Here is a 23348-nt window from a genome sequence, read left to right as displayed (position 1 = left end):
ACCTACTGATGCTAAAAAGCCCTTCACTCAAAACAATAAACCAGTCATGTTAGAACTCTACTAATGCAGTTTTAAAAAGTTTTTTTCATAATTTAATGTAAACGTTCATATCTTCTTATCATTACATCATTATCATTACAAATAAAGTGAAATATTTCAAGCTGTCTTTTGTTTAATGATTTTGGATTATAGCTCATGAAAACCAGATATCCTGAAATAACACCTGTTATCATTACTATTATAATTATTATATCTTCTTTAAAACAAATTTCAGCATCAATCCAGTGTGGCATTAAGGTGATGTTTCTCATCTTCCTCTTAACAATAACCAACAACTGGTTCAGGTAAGGGAATGACTTGTATGTAAGTTTATTTATACTGTTCTTTTCCTGATCCTCCAAAGATTAGCTGGCCTAAGACAACAGACAAAGAAGCTCCAGACATGGAAGGTGCCAACTTTGTCACAATTTTTCCCAGTTTTCCCAAAAGCAATAACCCAGTGCTTCAGGTAAATCTACCACCAACTGTGCACTGCTGACCATTTACAGCTGCACCAGGTAGAGGATATCAAATCCTACTTAATGTCATGAGATGAAGGGAGGCCGAGCTAAACTACCATGTTATTATGCCTTGAAGATAGAACTGCAATTTTTCCTCTAACAACTTTAAACAGGTGAAAAACTTGGCAAACCTGTTTGCTTTCTTGGTGAGAATTAGACAAACACATTGATACCACTCTCATATGGATGTTAAGAATAAAGCTCTAATAACCAATTAGCTTAGCGTCAATATAGAGTAAAGCAACTAGCCTTCGTGTCGTCCAAAGTTTATAAAAAATAAAAATAAAAAATCCATTATGGCTGTCCTTTTTTGGTCACTGCTTCTTATAAAGCTAGTTGCAAAAATAAAATCAGATTTGTCTTATGGGGAGTTTGGTGCCAGACTTCTGTATGCAGTGATTAGCTAACTTAAGCTAAGCTACTAGCTGCTAGCTATATAATCAAAAGTTAAATTTTAGATCTTAGCTAGAAAGCAAATTCAAAATTTCAAACTATTACAAAACAATACTTTTTAATAGTTTAATCCTTACTTAAAATGCTATATTATTATTATTAATACTAATGTTAAGTGAAGTGTCTGACCTGTACCAACATTTTAAAACTCATGCCCTTCCCTCTTTCAGTGACCAGGTAAACATGTACTTTTAAACACTGTTCAAAATCATATTTAGTCGTAATTCATTAGTAATTAAGCTTTTTTGTCTTATAATTTATAGGTAGATTATACATAAATATCAATGTAAACAGCCGACAATTATATACGCGATACCTAATACAGGATGGGGCCACTGCCATTCTGTCTTTTCTTAAAGGTTAAACATTCCTATTCTAGTTCTAAAGGTTTGTTGGGTTACATAGCATTCAAATGTTTGAAGTACAAACAGACTGAAAATTGCCAGGTGTGTGGATTAAACTTGGAGATTATATGGCTATATGCAGCACACGTTCCTTAATGGCTGGTTTGAACTGTTGCCTGGAAGCTTATCCTTAAAGCGGACCACACAGCAAACAGAGTTTGTGCGTCATTCAGCAGATTTAATGGTCTGTTTTTGGTGATCTGTATATAGGCTTGTGTGCAAGTCTGAGTGACTGAATAATGGTGGGAAGGAACCTTTGACTGATGAGAGACAAGCAGCAACTTTGAAGCTAATAATGCTTGTGTATGTGTAAAGTTATATTCGCTAATGGACTAACACCCACTCTTTCCATTATTTCTTACTCATCTTCCTCTCTCTTCCTGTCCTCTTGCCCTTGCTTTTTACTTATTTCATCATTTTTGAATCTCCCCATCTCCCCACTTGTTCTCCATGTTTCATTTTACAAACCCTCCCCATCTTCAGCTGCACAAAATATTAAGACTGCTTGTGGTATTAGCCAGTTTACATCATTGCATTACACTCTAATCTTTACGGCAAGAGTATGATAATCAAATGTTGTATCAAATAAATACATCTAATCCTTGAAAAACTGCACGAAAGAGAGGTGGAAGTAGAGAAAAAGAACCACATTCCACTGTTCCTACAATCAATACTGTATGCAGCACACAGCAGACAAGCTCGTTCTGTTACATTTTAGCCCACTCTCCTCTCTTCATATTCATCCCTCTTCTCTCTGGCATCATCAGTTATGCAACATCTAACCGAGACACTCACTGCCAGGAAGTGGAGTGATGCTACATGTAGGTGGTAAGTGCCCATGTGGGTGAAACTGTCCATCCACATTGAGCGTCAGACTTGCGAGTTCTACAAACGTTAACAGTGAACATGAGCAGCTCTTCCAGAGCTAAAGATAAGAGAAAACACGGTTCAGAACTGTGATATAACAAAAAGAACAAGACAGGAGATGCTCCAAAGCGCAGGAACTGAGAGCTAACTGCAGATCTGTTATGACACCATGTAGTTAAATGAATCATTTTAAGGTTTTATATTCAATAAAGTACAAACTTGATTTCATGTTGCGTCGCTGCTTTTAGCCCAGGCCACTGTGACAGACTTTTAATGGGCAATATTTATCCAACATCTTCAAACTCTTGAGCTTTTTCCAAGTCAGCAGAGATACTGTGATCCTCTGTGACCCTGGGGGTCTTTCTCCTAGACGATTATGTTCAGCAAACCTCCTGATCGTTCCCTTAAACTCTAACCTCCTCCTTTAAGCACAAAGGAGAAGCAGCTTTAGTGGCAGATTACTCTGAAGCAGAGCTTGCATGCAGTCTGCCCTTCACTTCCTGGACAATTCATGCAAATGAATATTTATATGTTATAGCAATATTCAAAATGTACATCTATAGCAATATAAATATAATCTTTGCTGGAGGCAAACTCATGTGAGTAACACTTTATAAAGTACAGTATGGTCCACTTTTGTAACCAGTGGATGATTCATTTTCCGTAAACAACATTCATTTAGGCTGAGTTGTTATACAAGACTTACACAGAATTAAGGCAACTATTACTTAAATTATCAACACCCACTCATTACAGGCTTCCTCAGCCACCATAATGACTTGACTGGGATCGATTTAGGCTTTTTTGCGCCAACCTTCTTGAAACTGCAACTATCAATAAGAATCAGGAACTCTCGAAATAGTTAAATCAGTGGTTTTGTTTTGACACAGCATTGCTGACATTTCAGGTATGACTGACTCAGTTCCGCTTTCCATCAGCACTGACATACAGCGCTGTCACAGCTGCACACAGCTTCATCGTAAATATCCAGGTTTCTGCGTGCCCAAATGGTTCTCTTACCATGGTCACTCTCTGTCCCGGACCGCCCCCAGTACCTCCGTCTCCGCTCGGGAGTGTGAGTGTGTCTCTCGATCACTGCAGCTATGAATCGAGTATTGCTGACTGAAAATAAAAGAGAGCAAATGGGTCAAGAAGATGTGCACCTGTGCTGTCAAAAAGTAAGGTTCTACATAAATGTACAAAATGTTCATGATACAATACACTATGTAGCAAAAAGTATTTGCTCATCTGCTTTCACATGCATGTGAACCTCCCATCCCTAATTCATTGGGTTTAATATGATGATGGCCCACCCTTAACAGCTTCAACTCTTCTGGGAAGGCTTTTTACAAGGTTTAGGAATCTTTCTGAGAATTTTGACTATTCTTCCAGAAGCCCATTTGTGAGGTCAGAAAGACAGACGAGAAGGCCTGGCTCAGAGTCTCCCTTTAAATTCAACCCAAAGGTGTTCTGTTGGGTTAAGATCAGGACTCTGTGCAGGCCAGTCAAGTTCTTCCACACCAAACCCGCTCATCCATGTCTTTATGGACCTTGCTTTGTGCACTGGTGCACAGTCATGTGGGCCATCTCCATATTGGGAGCAGAGTTGGGAGCATGAAATTATCCAAAATGTGTTGGCATGTTGAAGCATTAAGAGTTCTTTTCACTAGATAATAATCCCACACCAGACGAAGAAGAGTGATTTGTCACTCCAGAGAACAAATCCTCTGGCAGTCCTGTGGTGGCGTGCTTTATACCATTTCATCTGACACTTTGCATTACGCTTGGTGATGTGAAGCTTGGATGCAGCTCCATCATGGAAGTCCATTCAATGAAGCTCTCTATGAACTAACCTTGAGCTAATCACATGAAGTTTGGAGGTCTGTAGTACCAGACTTTGCAGAAGGTTGGTGACCTCTGTGCACTATGCACCTTAGCATCTGAGGCTCTGTGATTCCACCATTTTGTGGCTGACTGTGGCTGTTGTTCCCAGCTGCTTCCGCTGTGTTATAATACCACTAACAGCTGACTGTGGAATATTTACTAGTGAGGACTGGATTTATCAAACATGTGGCATCCTATCAGTGGCACACTGGAATTCACTGAACTGCTGAGAGCAACCCATTCTTTCACTAATGTTTGTAGAAGCAGTCTGTGTGCCTAGGTGCTTAATTTTATACACCTGTGGCCATGGAAGTGACTGGAACACCTCTATTAGATGATTTGGATGGATGAGTGAATACTTTTGGCAATATAGCGTAGATCAGTACGACATCAGACAACACTCACTGATTCCTCTGTCCTCGTGACTGTCTTCATCCCTCTCATCTCTTTCATTATCAAGGTTGGACATTCTCACCGACATTTCTGAAGCGACGTGGAGAAAAAGAAGAAGAGTAAGAATGATGAAAACAAACACATGTGCATGTGGGAACTGTAGATATTCAGTAGGCATTAGGCTGCACCCCCAAAAGCTGCAGCTTAAATTGCCATGTATATGTGGTTTGGTGAAAGCACTGACACCTAAGTACACAAAGCTGAGTAACTCTGAATCTATGAGCCAAATGCTCAGACTAATACCCCGTGATAACGTAGCCACACTCTCCACTATTCCAGGTTGTTTACCAAACTTCCAGACTGAAAGTGACTTGGACTGAGGAGCTTTAATGAGGTTGTAATCTTGTTTGATGTTGTTAGATTTGTATTGTTGATTGTCATTTATGCTTAGAAATATTTACTTATATATGCTTAGAGTTTTGTAATTAGTTGTAGATTGGTAGAGGTTTTGATCCTTGATAGTCTGCAAACTTTGTGTGTATTAGACAGCACTTTGGGAGCATGAGAGGTCATACCGTGTTTTATTATTTTATGGTAGGATTAACGTAGTTGCGTTTGTTTTAGTCTAAGTGCTTTTTGTTTAGATGAACTGCAGGACTTCCTCACCGTGTTATCTAGGATGAACCATCTAGGGTGAGGGGGAGGCTACCCTCTTCCTGACCAAGGATGTTTGACCCTTTGATCAGCAGTCCCCACACACACACACACACACACACACACACACACACACACACACACACACACACACACACACACACACACACAGGCAAGGTACTCTTTGTTTGTATGTAGACGTCGTATGTTAATGAACCTATGCATATTCATGTAACCTCAATAAAAGGACAGTGTATGGGAGAACGGACGAGACCAACTGGAGTCAAGCGGTTGTCCGGTTCTCTCCCGTGCACGAGTAACATGAAGAACTTTGCCTATTTGTGTCTTGCTTAGCAGTGTAATTATATTGTCTTAACGTTCCAGCGAATAGGTTTATGCTACAAACCTAACAGATGTTTTTGTCAATATTTCTGTGTAATTACACAAATCATACAGAAGCAGCAGCTGCTGCTGTGCTGATGCTAATGTCAGCTGTTTAGCTCCAGCGGCACTCGCCAGTTGCTGTAGCGCTTGTTAATCACATTCCTTTAAGGCTGTGTTTTTGTCTGTTCTTTTTTTTTTTTTTTTAAAGAAATGACATCATTTAAACTAAAATAAACATAACAAACATTGTAGTTCTTGTAACTTTTTTTCCAGTGTTACAAATACAGGCCAACCAGATGCACTTTCACAGCTCTGAGATTCTCCACAGCTTCACAAAAGGTGTGTGACAAAACAAATATGGGAATTTATGCATTAGTCCTACCCTGCGCAGCTAGCGGAGACATGTGCTGGTGCGAGCGCCTGTGAATCTGGTGTCTGTATGCATACACAGCCAGCACCAGCACCATGATGCATCCCATAATGCCCCCAGCCACTGGACCCACAGGGGCGCTCTTGATCATGTTCAAAGAGGCTACCTCCTCATCTGCAGAAGAGAGAACAGACAGAAGGTTTTCTTTTAAAGAAGTCACAAAGGATTTCAGATGGCTCAAGTAGAGACAATACAACAAGCCAGTATCAAACAGCTCGGGCTCAGATCCTCACTCCTGCTGAGATGCTGGTACATTTTCTCCCTCGCTTCTATTCTCTCGTCAGTGTGAAGTACCACTGAAAAAGCCTTCAACTGCAGGAAGACGGCCAATTCTCTTTCCAAAGAAAATTACCAGGCAACGGAAAAGTTTCAGGGAAAAATATAAATCTAAATAAAACTGTTGTCTTAAGGACCTGAAAGAAATGATTTAACTTTGACTTGTGCTGTTGCTTTTTTCATCACTATGAAGGTGCCCTACAGAGTATTCAATAAAAAGGCCTCATAATGGTTCATAATGGTGGGCTCAATCTACAACTCTAAAACATTTAATAAATATGTTGATGAAGCCAAGGGTCCAAAGAGGACATATATAATAAATTGGAAAAAAAATCTCAATTTCTTTGGGTAAAGAACTCACCCATAAGCCCCAGTCCATCTGCATAGGGACTTTTGGCACCAACAATGCCGCCGAAACACTCCTTCTGCAGGGCACAGTAAGGCTTGTCGAGGTGAGTCTTCCCATCACTGTCCACCATGCACCACTCGCAGTCCAGCACACCGAAACAGTCACTGAGGACGCAGAACGTAGATATCAAGCAGTTGATACATTATATTACAGTTTGGCAATAACATGGAAATAACAGGGACTGACAATAATGAGGTAATAAAGTAATATACACATTAGGCTACCTGATTCTGCAAGCCCTTGTGAATAAGGGAGCAGCTGAAAGTACAGTCAGTACTTGTCTGACTGCGATTCATAAAAAGCATTAATCAGATTCATGAATCTAATATTCTAGTATAAGGCTGAAATTTTTTTGCAATAGTGTAGTGCGAGATAAAAAGAAAAAGTAATACTGACGAAAGATACTTCAGTAGCAATGAAGCAAAACTGTTCAGCAATAGTAGAGTAATCGATGGTAAAACTCAGTGCTTCAGTTGTAATAAGGTTATTTTGGTGCAATAATGTATTTATTTTATATATATATATAACTATTATTACCTAATAACCTGATAGTAGGTTGATTAGACCGTATTATACAACGCAAAAAAACAAAAGAATCAAACTGGTTACTACCTTCAAAATAAGATTTCTCGAAAGGCAAAATAAACAATTACTATATGACAGCCCTCAAAAGCATTCTTCCGGTTGTTTCCAAGTGAAATAAAAACAAAAGTTACAATTTATTAATTTCATCTGTTATCTGGAAAGTCATTTAATCATGTAAAAACCAGGTGCAATACCCGTTACTACTGCAGTTTTTCCATAATGCTCCAAAACAGATGACGACATAAAGTGTCATTACAAATAATTACACATAAACTGCTCACAATTTAAGGAACACTTAAAAACAAAACAAAAAAAAACACATCAGATCTTACTGGGGGGAAGAAAATTATGCAGCAAGCTGGGCCATTTTGCTAAAATGATACCGCAGCAACTCAAAATGATACTCTGTGGTTTGCCTGACCCTTATGTGCTGGTATTCATGCCTGACAATGTAACCAATTACACCGGTGCAGGGTCTGACAATCTAGGGTTTCATTCTGATACCTAATGGCAGTCAGGGTGTCATTGTCTAGCCTGTAGAGGTCTGTGCGTCCCTCCATGGATATGCCTCCTCAGACCATCACTGACCCACCACCAAACTAGTCATGCTGAACGATGTTACAAGCATCACAACGTTCGCTGCAGTTTTTCTTCTTCACAAGTTGCCAGTGGTGGACCTGCCAATTCATGTTTTCTATGACAAACACCAATCTGGCTCCACAGTGCTGGGCAGTGAGCACAGGGCCTTCCACAGGGTTAAAGGTCTTCCACCTCCCTGTCCAGCTCTCCTGGAGTAACTCCCTGTCCAAGTCAGGAGGTTTCCACCTGTAAAACCATTCCTTCTTTTGGGGGTTGTCTCTTGTTGCCACTCTAGTGAATCTTTTGTCTATTGTATCAACACCAAAACAACTGGAACTTATTAACCCCTCTGCTACTTAAAAGTTTAACTGACTTTACGCTGAACTCTTATTAAAAGTGTTCCTTTAATTTTTTGAGCACTATAAATTGCAACCTATTGTCCACTATTACCATGGTTTTTATTTTCCTTTCAGTTGTTCTGATAGCTCCCCAATTAGACTCCTGCTTGATTGCCTTAGCGATGTTAAGTCATGGATGGCTCTAAACTTTTACAATTTTAATGAACATAAAACGGAAGCTATTCTGTTTGGCCCGAATCGTTCCTCTGATATCCCTGATGTTGGCCTTGCTGCTCTGACCCCTCACCTGAAGAGCTCGATTACCAATCTTGGGTTAAAAATCGACTGCACTTATTTTTGAGGGCCACGTGAATGGGGTGGTGAAATCATCATTTGATCAACTCAGGCGTCTGTCGAAGGTTAAGCCGTTTCTTTCAAGGCGTGATTTGGAGACTGTTATCCACGCTTTTATAACCTCACGCTTGGATTATTGCAACTACCTTTTAATAGGGGTTGGAATGGGCACTCTGACACGCCTGCAACTAGTACAGAATGCTGCAGCACGGTTTTTATCTGGTAGAAGGAAATTTGAGCACACTACTCCGGTCCTGGCCTCCCTGCACTGGCTTCCAATTGAATTTAGGATTCATTTTAAAGTTCTTTTATTGGTTTTTAAATCCTTAAATGGTCTGGCACCTGCATATTTGTCTGATTTGCTGAAGCCCTATGTCCCCCTCGTTCACTCCGGTCAGCTCCGGTCTTCACATTAGGCAATCGACATCAGTGCTGGTTTTTGTCAGGTTTTGTATTGTTTATTGTCATTTATGCTTAGAAATATTTAACCATATATGCTTAGAGGTGTATAATCGATTGTGTAGTGATAGGATGTGTGATCCTTAATAGTCTGCAGAGACGTTGTGTGCATTCCACAGTGCTCTGGCATTAAGACCCACACTCTGGGAGCATGGGAGAGGTCGTACCTTCTCTTATTGTTTTATGGTAGGATAAACGTATCTATATCTGTTTTAGTCTAAGTGCCTTTTGTTTAGATGAACTGCTGGACTTCCAGACCAGCAGGTTTAGGGAAGTCACTCACACACACACACACACACACACACACACACACACACAGGCAAGGTACTCTTTGTATGTAGACGTCATATGTTAATGAACCTATGTATATTCATGTAACCTCAATAAAAGAGCAGTGTTATGGGGGAGCGGACGAGAGTGACTGGGGTCAAGCGAAGGAACGGCGTTTGTCCGGTTCTCTCCCGTGCACGAGAAACATGAAGAACTTTGCCTACTCGTGTCTTGTTTTGCTGTGTAGCAACTTGTCCTTAACGTTTCAGCGAATAGGTTTACACTACAAACCTATCAGTTTTTAAATCCAGATTGAAAATGCATTTTTATTCGCTGGCTTTGGATTCAGTGGTTAACTGACTTGTATTTACTTATATTTTATTGTTTTTGCTATGTTTATTATTTTTATCGTATTTATTATTCTTATTGTGTCTCTTATATTTCTATTGTTCAGCACTTTGGTCACCCTTGTGTGTGTTTTTCTATGTTGTCTATGTTTGGTTTATTCATTTTAGTAACATTTGACCACAATTAATAAGCATATTAGTGATATTATAAAAGCATGTCATTTTAAAATGCTCTTTATTTATTCATCAGCTCTCTATCACTGTGCTGTTACACCTGTCAAAGTGTACCAAATGTGCAAAGTTGGTGTACGTACCTGCTGGTGTATCTCTGGCTACAGCGGGTGTTGATACACTGGGGCAGTGTGTCGTGCAGGCTGGGATCAATCACATTCAGACTGACAGGCTCTTGATGCACCTCACAGCTGGGATTCCTAAGAAAAATACACCAAAAAAAAGACACATTTTCTTGGTCAAAACACAAATCAATTACATTAACTAGACAACCCGAATCCTACCATTAAAGATGATTAAACTGGGGAAAAAAAGATCATAAAAAAATAAAAATCAAAGCACGAGCACACAAAGAAATGTCTTCACCATGTCAATCAGCTCTAAAGAGACACGTCGATGCTGCCAGACAAATACAGAGGGGAAAAAACTGACAGTGAAAAAAATTTAATTGCACGTTTTCCTGAAATAAAGGAGAAATTGGCATTTTAAACATTGACATGCTGTCAAAGACTGCTGATGGCTGATGAAAGGAGGTGAGTGTAATAAGGGAGAGAAATGTGAGAGGCACTGTGAATGATGGATTGGATGCAGAATGGCTCAAACAGTAAAGGAAAAGACCTGGAACAGACAGAGTGATGCAGCAGGAAAGCAAGAGATATAAAAGTGAGAAACACCCACAAACATTTGCACGGGAAGCTTTCAAAAAGTTTGAAGCGTCACGCGCGCACGTCTGCAAAACACGTTGAGGGAAATATGACAGGAACTCTTAGAAATGAAGAAAGCAGGTTGCCTTTAAAACACCACATGCAAGCAGGAAGGCTGGAGAAATGAATTTTACAGTCAAGAACCCTTTTGTCCCATTCCTTTAAATCTAAGATCAAAGCAGTGTGATTTTCATCTGGGCTTTTAAAGACCGTTTTGAAGCACTTCTGGCATAAAGGGAACTGAGGGCTATGTCTTACACCAAGCTGCATCACTATTTGACCAAGAAGAAGAACAAAAGAGGCATCATCTGAAAGTTAAGAACCAATAAAAAAAAAAACAAGTTCGGCCTCAAGAGTGACTGAACTTAATCCTGATAAGATGTGGGAGGATTTTCCCAACTACCTTGCAAATAGTGTGGCATAGCTCCCTCTAGAATGACTAATGCGCTCTCTGGTGGGTATCTCACTGCTCTGCAGTCACTGGGTAGTTCAGTATGCAAGCCAAGCATGTTTTCCTAATACGGTCATATAAAGGCATCTTGTGTAAACCATTGACTGTTTTCTATGACATTATTTTCAGATTCTGTAAGCGCTGAGGTCAGCTGTAATTTCTTTCTGCTGTCATTTGTAGCTCATCTTCGGTGATTATAACTTGGGACAGTATTATCGCAGATGTATGATATACCTGCAGTAATGCAAACTCGCCGGCTGCTTCATTACGTAGATCCATTGAACTGCAGTATAACACAACTATCTAATCTGCCAGTCATGTGACAGCAATTCAGTGGATTTAGCCATGTAGTCATGGTCACGATGATGGTCAAACTGAGCATCAGGATGGAGAAGAAAGGTGGTTTAAATGACTTTGAATGCAACATGGTTGTTGGTCCCAGACAGGCTAATCTACCATCTCTCTGTTTACAGAGATGATCCGAAATAAAGAGAATATCCAGCGAGTGGCAGTTCTCTGGGAGAAAAAGTCTTGTTGAGGTCAGAGGAGAATGGCCAGAAGACTTCTTCAAGCTTGTAGGAATGGAACAGTTTACTCAAATAAGGACTTGTTACAACCGAGGTATGCAGAAGAGCATCTCTGAGTTGGGCTACAGCAGCAAAAGACCACACTGAGTGCAGCTCCTGTCAGCTAGGAACAGGAAGCTGGGGATGCAATTCACACATGATCACCAAGATTGGGCAACAGAAGGTTGGAAAAATCTTTGGTGGTCTGAGGAGTCTCCATTTCTGCTGCGACATTTCTGCTTGATCCATCCTCCACACCCTATCTGAATATTGTTGCTGACCAAATCGCTTTATGACTACAGTCTAAGGATCTTGGAAAACTTGGAAACTACGATAACCTGGATGACTGAGAAGCTTCACAGACATGACTACAGTGTACCAGTCGTCTAATGGCTACTTCAACACAACATGTCACAAAGCTCAAATCATGTTGAACATGACAGTGAGTTTATTGTACACAAATGGCTTCCCAGTCACAAGATTTCAATCTTTCCAAACCCTTTCAGATATGGCCGCACGAGGGATTCACGATTCTGCATCAACCATGTGATACCATCATGTCCAAATGGACCAAAATGTCTGAAAAATATTTCCAGATTTCCAGAATATTTCCAGAACCTTGTTGTGTAGTGGCATGAGCAGTTCTGAAGGCAGAAGGGGTAAAGTGTATGTGCTTTAGACAATGTACCCACCTGTTCTCAGCATTGGTGAGGTTGCCTGTACACTCATTGACCTCCAGAGGGCACTCACAGGGACACTCGCACTCATTCTGCTCCATTCTGAACAGCAAACAGTTAAACAGCAGATCAGTGAGAAACTTGTATTCACAGTTTGATTCAGACTTAATGTTTGCTTAATCTTTAAGCAAATTCCTTGACTGAAAAAGTCACTGTGTGACTCCTGAACCTGTGCAAGCTGCAGCATCACTGCTGCATCAAACTATCAAACTCTGGGTGTTGGATTCGTGCAAAATCAGACCCATTCTTATTTTTCAACAGGAGCATTACTTTATGTTAACAAAGCATTAATGTGTCAGAGAGCTAAACGGTAAAGAGAATTCGGTACTGACCTGTGGCAGTTGAGACACAGCCGGTCTACCGTGCTGCAGGCACAGAACGCCAAGGAGTCGCACGTCTCGTTCACAATGCCGGCAAAGGCGTTGGTGCCGGGGATTCTGGTAAGGCGGTATTTAGAACAATGGCTACCATGGACCAGGTTGGTGAGGTCCCCCTAAAGGAGAAAGAGTTGGAGAGGTCACTCTAACCTCTACATCGCTACACAAATCCATGGAAAATCAATATACTTTTTAATCTTCTTTAAAAAAAAAAAAAAGGTGAGAGAAACTTCAAAACTGCACACACTAAACAGAAACTTTGAAACAGAAAGAGCTGCAGAAGTTTCTAACACCAGCCTCAAAGTGCTTTTTACCCATGTAAGGATGGGCAAGATAAAGACAGAGACTGTTTCATTTCCAACCACACACAGACTCAACAGAGTCACAAATAGCAAACAGAAGTTTGCAACAGCACGTATGACCACGAGATGGCAGTGTTACACTACAAGATTTTTCCATATTGCTATGCGGGGCCCAGAGGAGTGTGTCTGTTTTTGCTACTACAGTATGAATGCTATGAAAGTACACATTCATACCTCTAGTTATGCTACATTTTTATGCGACTCACCACAATGCTGGTGTTGAATTTGTAGAAGCGCTGGACTGTGCGGTCACTGAAGCTGTTGCAGAGGTTTTTCTTGACAAAGTTGGGGTGGTTTAGGATGTCATTGGCCACCAGTGGCTCCTACCAAAGGAAAGAAAATAGATTTCATTAGAATTATGACAATATCATACTCCTAAAGGTTTCTATCCATTCCTATTTCCATGTTAACTTGTGTTTGTGCATTTACCTTGTGTGTGATGTGCTGTTGCTCTGCTGGGGCATGACCTTTGGGGTCAATGAGAGTCGGGTGAGCAACCAGGTACCCTCTGTCCTCCATTATGAAGCACCTAAAATAAAAATGAATAAAACTGGCAGTCAGGATCAACTTAATGAATTCATCAATTTAGTCGGTACTTCGTCAGAACATTGCCATTACTGAGGTTTTCATTCAGAACATTTAATTGCTATTTCTATATTGTATTCCTAGTCTATATAACACAGCTCTGTTCTTCTCCCCACTGTCCCTTGTGTGTTTTTCCAAATCATGCCCTCTTGGTTCCAGGGGCTGATCCTGTTTTTTATGACCCATAAACACCAACAGAGTGAGCATGACAGAAGAAGCAAGAGAAAGTGGAGAAAGACAGAACGAAGAAGTGAGGGTTGGTGGGGGAGGCAGGTGTGGAAGAAGATAGATGAAGAAAAGAACAGACATAAAAGCTGGGGAAAGTATGTAGAACAGAGGCAGGAGCAACACTACAACTCCAGCAGGAATGTTGTGATAATCAGCTTATGTCTTCCTCTGGCTTTCTTTATTCTTCACGCACAGCCGGCGAGTTTAATTCTTGCTCAGCCGAACAGAAATTTAGCTCCCTCACACAGAAACTGACACTGAAAAGAGAAAGGAAAAACTTGCATAGAGAAGAGAAAAGAAGGGAGCCGCACAATCCATCCTCTTTTTACCTGATCTTATTGCCTTTGTCCTGGTTGCAGATGGGCACCAGGTCCAGGAGGACCTTGTAGAAGTAGCGAAGGGTGAAGTCTATACCCATCACTGCAACAGCGTAGCCAGGTGCCATTTGAGAGCTACGAATAGACAAAAATACACAGAGAAAAAAGGCATTTAGTGGGGTTTGAAATTCTGTGGAAAGGGAAAACAAAATCTGGAAAAAGTCCGTCTTCAGGATACTTGGCTTCCTACTAAGGATCCCTACTTTTCTATAGACCTTTTAAACACACAAAACAAGAAAAAAACATAACGCACTGCTTGATCTCCTGAAATCAGTGTTTACTGTAGACTGTATATTATGCTTACTGAGGCGAGAGTACAACAGCACTAATCCGGCCTTATCTCGCACACACTGACGAGGAATGTTTGTGTATGCACGGACTGTGGTAAACAGCTCTTTTACTGCTGCAAGCGGCACTGTGGCTATCGCGGTGATTTGCATTTGAAGCTCACTGAACTCGAAACAAATACTTTGAGTTCAACCACCGCTGCAGCCCTTTGAAGTCTCTAAGCCTAGGCCTGATTCTACAAAATATTCTGCAGTCAGTTCTGTGATAACTGGCCAAAGGAAATGGTGGAACACTCGATATATTATTTGGCTTTTCCTTTTTTTGTACCACCGGAAGTTGGTTGCACTATGCTGACTTGGCTGAGGGCACTCTGAAAGAAAAGACACTTGAAGACAATTGTGACTAAGCCCAGACCATTTGGTTACAGGATGTCATCTCGCTTGGAAAACAACCCTATAGCACAGAATGGTCAATGGGCTCCTTAAGTTTCCCTCAGATTACTTCCTGCCTTCAGAGATAGTGCAGTCTGGCTAAGCTGACTTCTGGGCCGAGAGCCTAGCTGCCCACAATGATTGTTCTGACTCATACCAACAGTGAGTCTGCTCTCCAATATCTAATAAAAAGAGCTGGCAATTTTTACTTGACTTTTGCTCTGGTGCAGTAAAATATAACACATTCTGCGTTTAACCCCCCACCCACCCACACCCCTGAAAAACAAACAAACAAACAAACAAAAAAACCCCAAACATAACCAGTGCTCCCACCTGGAGGCATGGATGGTGTGGCTGATTGTGACAACGTATCCGGCCCCGCCCACATCCAGGTACGGCCCCGTGAAGGTGATGAGGCCAGGGTTAGCCACAGCATGCTGGTACCTACGCAAAACAGCACACAGTCATTGGGATACAACATGAAGTGATTCTTTTGCAGTTCCCAACGATAACTCAACTCAACTGTGGCCATTGAAGGAAATGCTACAGGAAACACTGTTCTTATGGGTTCTAAGGGGAAAAGTCATCAACACAAGATCTGCTGCAGTGATTGTGAGATTCAAATAGCTTCAGAATCCCTAAACTTACATCATCTGGGAGCTGGGAGAGACATTTGCAGTCTCTTTGGTCTCTCAGTCAGATGCAAGCAAGTACATTTTGTTTTAGGCCTGTTTTTCACTAATGGAGAACCAATTAACATCACTGTTGACAGGAAATGCACCTTTCTAATAGCAAAACCTAATCTTTCAATGTCCAAACTAACTGAATAAAAAACAAAAAAGGTTAAGACACGAAAAGACAATACTCAAGACTTCAAAAAGAAAATCCAAACAAAAAAAACAAAAAACAAGGACATCAACACAGGGAATGTCCATCTTTTATGTACAGTCTGATACATAAATGGCCTGATTTGGGGAAAAGAAAACACTTGACCTTTTTTTTCATAGATCTTACTTTAATGTTTCAATAATGAAAAAAAACCCCTAAAATTCTACATTTTGTAAACGTACTAGGCTTATTAATATTGGAAAACATTATCTGACACACACACACACACACACACACACACAAACTTCTATCTCATACTTCCTTTCTGCTCCCTAAAAACACATGCACACACATGCCTTCAGCTCTTTTCTCCTCCTCTTCACACCCTCCAAAGTAACCCTCACCATTGTCTGCGGGTTGGGTCGAAGGCTTTGTCCATCAGAGATCCTGGGTAAATCCGGAGCACCCCACTGGGCGTTGCTATGTAACGGCGCACAATGTAGCAGTTGAGGCTACTCATTTCCATTAGTGTCATCCACTCATCCGTAACATGACTAGTTGCCATAACCTCGTTCCTGACAGAGGACTATAGAGAGGAAAGTATAAAGGAAGAGAGAGATGGACAGTGAGGGGCAGGCAAGGAGAGGAGGAAAAAGTGCTGGACTGGTGAAAATTTCATTTGGGTTCGTCTTGAATGCAAAGTGAATAAAAACTCTTGGCAATTTGGATTTCAGTCAGCCCATAAGGAAAACAGAACTACAGCTAATTTTAAAGGCACCCTCCTATGATGTGCCTAAACCTGAAAATATTCATCCCATCTCTGCTCAGGAGTGTTAGAATAGTGGTCACAAGGCCAGAACAAAGCTTAGAAAACCACCATTTAGTGATTAATGCAACTTGATTAGGCCTGAAGCCCTGAAAAATCACATCCCACTTTCAGACAAGCTTCTAAGTTTGAAAGGGGTGATGAGGTCACTGGAGGGGGTCTTTAAGACTAGCCTGGGAATCAGCGTTGGGACTGGGGCCTGGGAGTTCAAACTCAAACTCCCCCCAGGACAGGAATGCACACAGAATGCCAAAATCCATGCGGGAGTTTTGTCCCCTGTTTTGAAGATGCAGCACATCGATTTACATGTTTTAGTTATAGTCCCAGTGTAAGAAGCCTGACAATATGTTTAAGAGTGTGCGTACTGGCAGGTATGGCACTTTGTGAATGCGTGTCACTCGACTGCAAGGCTGGCTGTTTGTAACAGTAAATGACCGACTGAGAACCTTCACAGACACAGCGGTAAATGACATTCAGTCCGTCCTTCAGTATGAACTGTCTGTGTGTTCTCAGGCTTTTTGTCCTCAGGTACCTTGAGGCCTGGGTTGGCTATGAGCCTGGTGTTATCACTCAGGTAGGCAGTGTAGTGCTCCACCATACGCTTTGTTTCTGGCTGACTGAGATGCTCATAGGGTGAAGAAAAACTACCAGCTGCCAACATCACAGTTGGGGACTCTGAGAAAGAAACAGAAAGAGGGACAATCAGAGATGATAATCAGTGTTTTTACTTGAATTATCACATTAGTCCAGCTCTGTGCTCTTCCTACCAACGGTGGCAAGCTGTTTAAAGTGCAGACAGGAGCTGGGCTGACCCAACAGGTCCAAACGATGATAGAGCAGCTTGGAGCTGGGAGCTGTGTTCAGGTTTTTCAGCTGCTTCACTGGAATCTCGGGCTGAATGTACACAATGCACAGGATGAACGACGTGTCCTGAACCTAGAGAACAAGCCAAGGAGAGAAGGGAGCTTAACTTTAAATTAAAAAAAAAAACAGATTAAGGCAACAGTATTCCAAATAATTCTTTTAAAATCATATTTTCAAACTTCCCTAAGCTTTCTCTGGCTTTCAGTCCTAAGCTTCTTCATCCCGCCCAAGAATTAAATTGTCATTGTTCCCAAATATGAAGTTTAAAGCAATGCAGTTTTAATAAGTACTAAATAAATAGGAGTAAATAGGAAATGTGTCTGCTACTACTGTCAGCCTTTAATTAAAATTAATACTAACTGGAAGTGCTTATTTTTGTTAAACTGTGCAACAAGTGCTCGCTAATGTGTTGGTAAGAGTGGGCAAAAAAATGAATGCCTGATTGCACTTAAGATGATCCATTCACTGTTGTTTTTCATGGGGCTGAAAGGAAAATCCGGAGTATTTGATGCTCCAAGCTCCAAACAATGCCACAGACTGCAGAGAGAAGGATGTACTCACTGCACTTTCTCGAATCGGACATAATATCCGACGCTCGTCTTTTGCGGCCTCGTGAGCTGACCAAAGGGAATATGGTGTCACATCTTTAATAGACTGAAGTCTAGCAGTGGTTGAGATTCTGACAGCACCCATATATACCAGCTCTGTTTTCTGTGTTTCCCATCAGTTGCCACTGCCAGAGATTTATGGGCAGCACACAAACAAATGCGCCCGCTTTAGCAACCGGCTCTAAAGGAATCCCACACAAGGCTAAGCCTGCTCTCATGATCCCCTCCCCTCCCTCCCAAATAAATGATGCAGCACACTCAAATGTACAGTAGACAGTTTTCAGAACCACCCAGGAGATTTATGATTCAAATTAGAGCAAACATGAATAATGATACAATCCAAAAAGGGGCCCTCGTGGACATATTATTTGCACAGCAAAAAACAGATTGTTTGGAGGGAAGAGACAAAAATAAATATATTAAAAAAATATTTTCTGTTTTCCTTTTTTCTGCCTCTGGAAAGCTCGTTTAGAAAAAAATGGAGACTGCTGCCAAACTCATGGCAAAGGTGACGTGTTGGAGCTCTAATGCCTGAAGAAAAATAAATAAATGTCAAAACCTTTTTAAAAAGCCTAAAGTGAAATGTCTAAAATTAAGTGTGATATTTCTGCTCCTGCCAAAAAAATAATAATAAACAAATTGACATGTCAAAAGGCAAAAAGACTCGCGTGAGGCATGATATTATTGCTGTGCAGTTCCCCATCTGTTCTTTTAACATGACACTTAAGGGCCTTGTGGGAAACGTGGATCCGAGGGGACAAACGAATTTCCCAGAGGAACCCACCCGAGGGATTAATAAAGTTCTATCTAATCTAATCTAATCTAATCTAATCTAAACAGTTTCTGAGAGCTCTTGGTTTCATTCAGACGAGCTCGTTTAAGGTGGGGCCGGTGGAGGTTTGGTGAAGACATAAAGGCTGGGAGCATAATTTCTATGCTGCTTTAACACAATGAGAATGATAAAGAGCTTTGGACCGCAACGGGAGAGACGGGGAGAAAGTAAATGAAATCTTCAGTGCACCAACCATAATAATGGCTCATTGGCCCAGAGCACTGACTGACTGTGTAAGCTTCCCTTTTGGGAGGCACAATCATTTTGCCTACACTCACTCTGTCCTACTGCCATTGCTCTGAAAGTACTATCCTCTTGTTCAATGTTGCATTTACATATTTCTTTCCCCTCTGGCAAGGTTCGAATATACACAGAGAGTAAAATGAAAGGGTCTGAAAAATAACAAGACGTCTTCTATATTTGGATGAAATAGCATTTAAACATAAACACGTCTTTTTTTGGGTGTGTGGTTGCAGATGTAAAAGAGTGAGCTGAAGTTTATTGTGGAAACTAAATGTCACCAGTGACCAGGGGGCATTTGTTTAGCGTTTTTTTACCTTATCCTTTGGGGAACCTACCAGTTTCCAGGCATAGCTGACATTGTACGCATCCTTGCTGTTATCCCTGAGACGGTTGGTGTGCCAGGACAGAGAGGAGTTAAGGGGCACTTCAATGATCTGACTGCCCAAAGGGAGACTGCAAAAACAAAAAGCCACATAGTATAGTGCATATCTATCCACCCATGGCTTTGTTTTGTTTTTAAATTCATGCAATTGTCCTTTCTTACCTGAGGATGTTCTGCCGGACGGCAGGGAACCCTGGGATGTTCTCATAATGGATAATATCTGTGTGCAGAGGAGGCTCTGTCATCAGGTAGGGCCGTGTCAGAGAGGGGTGCATGAGGGTGTAGCCTGAGAAATTAAACAACCAGTTTGCAGTTACATTACACAAAAGCACAGACCAACACAGTAAAGCAGGATCTGAATATATAATTAGAAATAAATACTGCAGCGTTAGTAACGATACTGTTATTACTCAGCGTTAAGTCATACTTTTTGCCAAATTAATGTGCAAATCATAGCCTAGATTTTCTTTCCATTTCACAAAACAATGGATGCTTAGACTTTACAGCAGGGATCAAACCAGGGTTGATTCTAAAGATGCGGCCTTCCTGGAAGTAGCTATGTTAATTTCCTTGACTAATAATTTTTATCACAGATGTCGTCAACAACCAATTTTCTCCTGATGAAAACAAGACGACAGCTAAATAAAAACTCATGCACGAGCACAAAAACGATGACGCAATGGACTGACACGGTCTTCAAGGAATAAAATCTAGATGAAAATGTTCTGGAGCGACGAGATCCAATCAGAATTAATTAAGCTGTGTAAAGAGGCAGGACAGGTTTGGATGCGATCCAATCAGAAGTTATCTCTTTCTGCAGCAAGGTCAGACGCACATAATTTAATCAGATGCTGACAAACGGACTGGGTGAAGGGGACACTCCCATGCTCCCAGTTTCTCATGAAAATGTGACAAAATGTGAACGCTTGAGAGAAAGAGAAAAGTCCACATATGGACACATTTTGCATTTGATGTCAAGGAAAATAAGATGCTTTGCAAACCGTGTGGTACAACTTTCACAGGTAAAAACACGTCAAACCTCAACTAGAATTAAAAGAATTTTGATGTCTAAATTATGACTAAACTAAATGACATTTTAGTCAAAAGTTTGCTGTCAACATTAACACTGGTATTTAGCTGTCAATGCATGAGGGAAACATGATTTATAAAAGGCTATTAAATGCCAGGAAGACTGAAGTCCTCGCCTGTGCCCCTGATATTTATAAACCAGTAAAAATGCTACAGTTTGGGATTCCAGGTGAATCTGGAAACTTGTTTCCATTTATAAAGTAAATACACTCTGAATAAATAAATTATGATATCAAGTAAACTATAGTAAGGCCACCTCCTCCGAGGCTTAATAGAGGAACAATCCAAGACTTTAAAGTTAGGAAAGGATCATTTCTGCTGGTTAGGAGAAGGAGACGTCTTTAGTTACTTGTCACACTTTAAAACTTGAAGCACAGCCTTTACCAACATCTTAAATTTCCCTTGTGCAAAATTACAGCATCTAGCCTTGAAAATTGCCCTAGTGGCAAACAGTACTTTGTGGTACTGTGATAAACGGCTCTTAAGAAGCTGTAATCATTCTGGGAGAGACAATAAGCCGTTTTATATGTGCTGGTGCGAAAGGCCTAAAAAAACAAAATCTTGGAGTTTTGTGTTTGTGAGTATTGTATATTTACTGAAAGAGAGTGCAGTGCGTAATTTTAAGATTCACAATTGTGCACTGCGACAACTACAGTGCATACAGTATATACGCACTTCTATTAAATCCATTTTAGAAGCAGACTTGTATACTGGTAAACACATTCTCCCATATGAGAACGTGTAGCAATATTTTAAATGTACTAATCTGTTTTCAGCTCTGTACTCCTGGAGCTTTTTGTCAGCTGCATGTTTACTTTAAACGTATTTACCTAAACTCTAATTGGCAGCAGATGATTTGAATGCCAGCTAATAACTTTAATGGGACTCATTTGTCAGCGTTTACAGAGTTGGAGCACTAATAACCACGGCACAGTAATAACTTGTAATTTGATGGCATATTTATTACAATAACAGACATTTTAGATGAGGGGGGCAAAAAAGAGACTCACTGAAAAGCACTCAATTCCCAGAACTGCCAAAAAGCTAATTATTGCTAGCTAATTAATAGTAATAGTAAGAAATATGCTGAACATGTTCACATGCTTTCCCTCAGCTCTCTCGAATTATTACTCTGCCTACGACTCACTCTTTTTAAGCTCCTGAAGCAAAAAAACAAACAAAAAAACCACACAAAAAACAACACTTAAGCTATTTTTATTTCTAATAAAAGTGCCTCCACACCCACTTCTATAGGTTAAGAGTTTAGGTTAAATTCAGTTGTACTTGGGCATATTCATGTTATTTATTTATTGCCACCAACATATTTAAAACATATTAAAAACAAATTTTTCTAAAGCCTGATTTTTATTCTTCATGTTTTCAGCTTGTCAGGAAGACAAACTCTTCATCAAATATTCCTTGGTGTAAGTAAAAGGTATCACTTCTAATGCCATTTTGCCATCTAGCAAAACGGTGACTGTTAAATGTCATTTCTGTCCAGGCCCACAGAGCACAACCTAGCCATTTCACAGCACCAGTAATTGAGTCAGAACCCCCTCAGCCAAGGCCAAGACAAACCAAGACCGGACATGAGCGCTATTTGTAATGTGGCGTGGCAATCCACTGAGGCATGGTTCGACAAAGTGAAATGCCAAAGGAATGCCAGTGCTACCTACAAGACGCCAGCTAGCCTAATAAAGCGTAATGCCTGTGGAGGAAGCTGAGACACAAAATGAAGTGTAATTCCATTTAGAAGCAAATAAACAACAAAGTGTGCTTATTTAAAAAACTGACTAGTTTCCTGATTGATATTTGCTGTGCAGGCGAGGCCAAGCAAAAGTGGCAATGTGACACTTGGATTTGCTCCGCTGCGTTTAGCACTACCTGGGAAAACTGTTATTACTGCACACGAAGAGAAAACGAGTCGAGAAGAGATTTGAGGCGGACCACAACAAAAAAGTCTGGCTGTAGGTAATCCTGCCGATTCTTCTGCGATCATGAAAAGACGTGTGTGTGTGTGTGTGTGTGTGTGTGTGTGTGTGTGTGTGTGTGTGTGTGTGTGTGTGTGTGTGAGTGAGTGAGTGAGTGAGTGAGTGAGAGAGTGACAGAAAGAGACTGGTTTCTGATGAAAAGGTTTGCACTAAGCTGATTACCACCTCTGTGTGACTCACCTTTGTTGTCAATAAGGAAGGTGTATGACGCGAGCGAGTCTTGATAGTATGTAACATCCTCCAAGATGTACGCCAAGTTCACATCCACCCCAACCACTCCCAGGAGCTGGTTACCAAAATAACACGGCCGGCTCACAGTCATAATAAACCCTGTGGAAAGTACAGGCAACTATGTAAGGTTCACTTCAGGTTTAAGCTTGCCACACTAAGCGCTTTTATGAATGGGTGTAAATAGGTGAATGAGGCGTGTTGTTTAAAGCACCTATAAAGTCCTCCAGGAGAGCAGAAAAGCTCTGTATAAGAACCAGTCCACTTATCATTTATATAGTGTGTCAAATCACAGCTGCCTCAAGGCGCTTTACATTGTACTTTATATAGTAAATAACATTAAATAATACAGAGCGTACAATAATACAAGATGATCAACGTCTGTAGAGTTTAGCTAGCTGCTCGGCACTGTATTGGCACACGGCACTGAATTGGATAACAACTTAAACTTAGTTATAGCACTTACAGAAAGAC

The 23348-nt window shown here is 40.8% G+C and overlaps 1 protein-coding gene across 1 annotated transcript in view; it reads right to left on the bottom strand.

Annotated features, from left to right (window-relative positions):
- Positions 1 to 23348, bottom strand: part of cachd1 (cache domain containing 1) — a 102322-nt gene that overhangs the window by 5207 nt on the left and 73767 nt on the right. Inside the window, exons 10-26 of the mRNA XM_026146152.1 lie at positions 22827 to 22976; positions 19729 to 19852; positions 19520 to 19637; positions 17405 to 17573; positions 17170 to 17312; positions 16216 to 16397; positions 15317 to 15427; positions 14217 to 14339; positions 13504 to 13603; positions 13281 to 13397; positions 12668 to 12828; positions 12291 to 12377; positions 9961 to 10077; positions 6667 to 6818; positions 5982 to 6143; positions 4574 to 4651; positions 3305 to 3406 (exon numbers count right to left, since the gene is read on the bottom strand). Of these exons, the coding sequence (XP_026001937.1) occupies positions 3305 to 3406; positions 4574 to 4651; positions 5982 to 6143; positions 6667 to 6818; positions 9961 to 10077; positions 12291 to 12377; positions 12668 to 12828; positions 13281 to 13397; positions 13504 to 13603; positions 14217 to 14339; positions 15317 to 15427; positions 16216 to 16397; positions 17170 to 17312; positions 17405 to 17573; positions 19520 to 19637; positions 19729 to 19852; positions 22827 to 22976 (2196 nt within the window). The remainder of the gene's footprint in view (positions 1 to 3304; positions 3407 to 4573; positions 4652 to 5981; positions 6144 to 6666; positions 6819 to 9960; positions 10078 to 12290; positions 12378 to 12667; positions 12829 to 13280; positions 13398 to 13503; positions 13604 to 14216; positions 14340 to 15316; positions 15428 to 16215; positions 16398 to 17169; positions 17313 to 17404; positions 17574 to 19519; positions 19638 to 19728; positions 19853 to 22826; positions 22977 to 23348) is intronic.

This window comes from Astatotilapia calliptera, chromosome 17 (assembly GCF_900246225.1).
Source record: "Astatotilapia calliptera chromosome 17, fAstCal1.2, whole genome shotgun sequence".
Taxonomy (NCBI): Eukaryota; Metazoa; Chordata; class Actinopteri; order Cichliformes; family Cichlidae; genus Astatotilapia; species Astatotilapia calliptera.
This window is presented reverse-complemented; position numbering and strand designations above follow the sequence as displayed.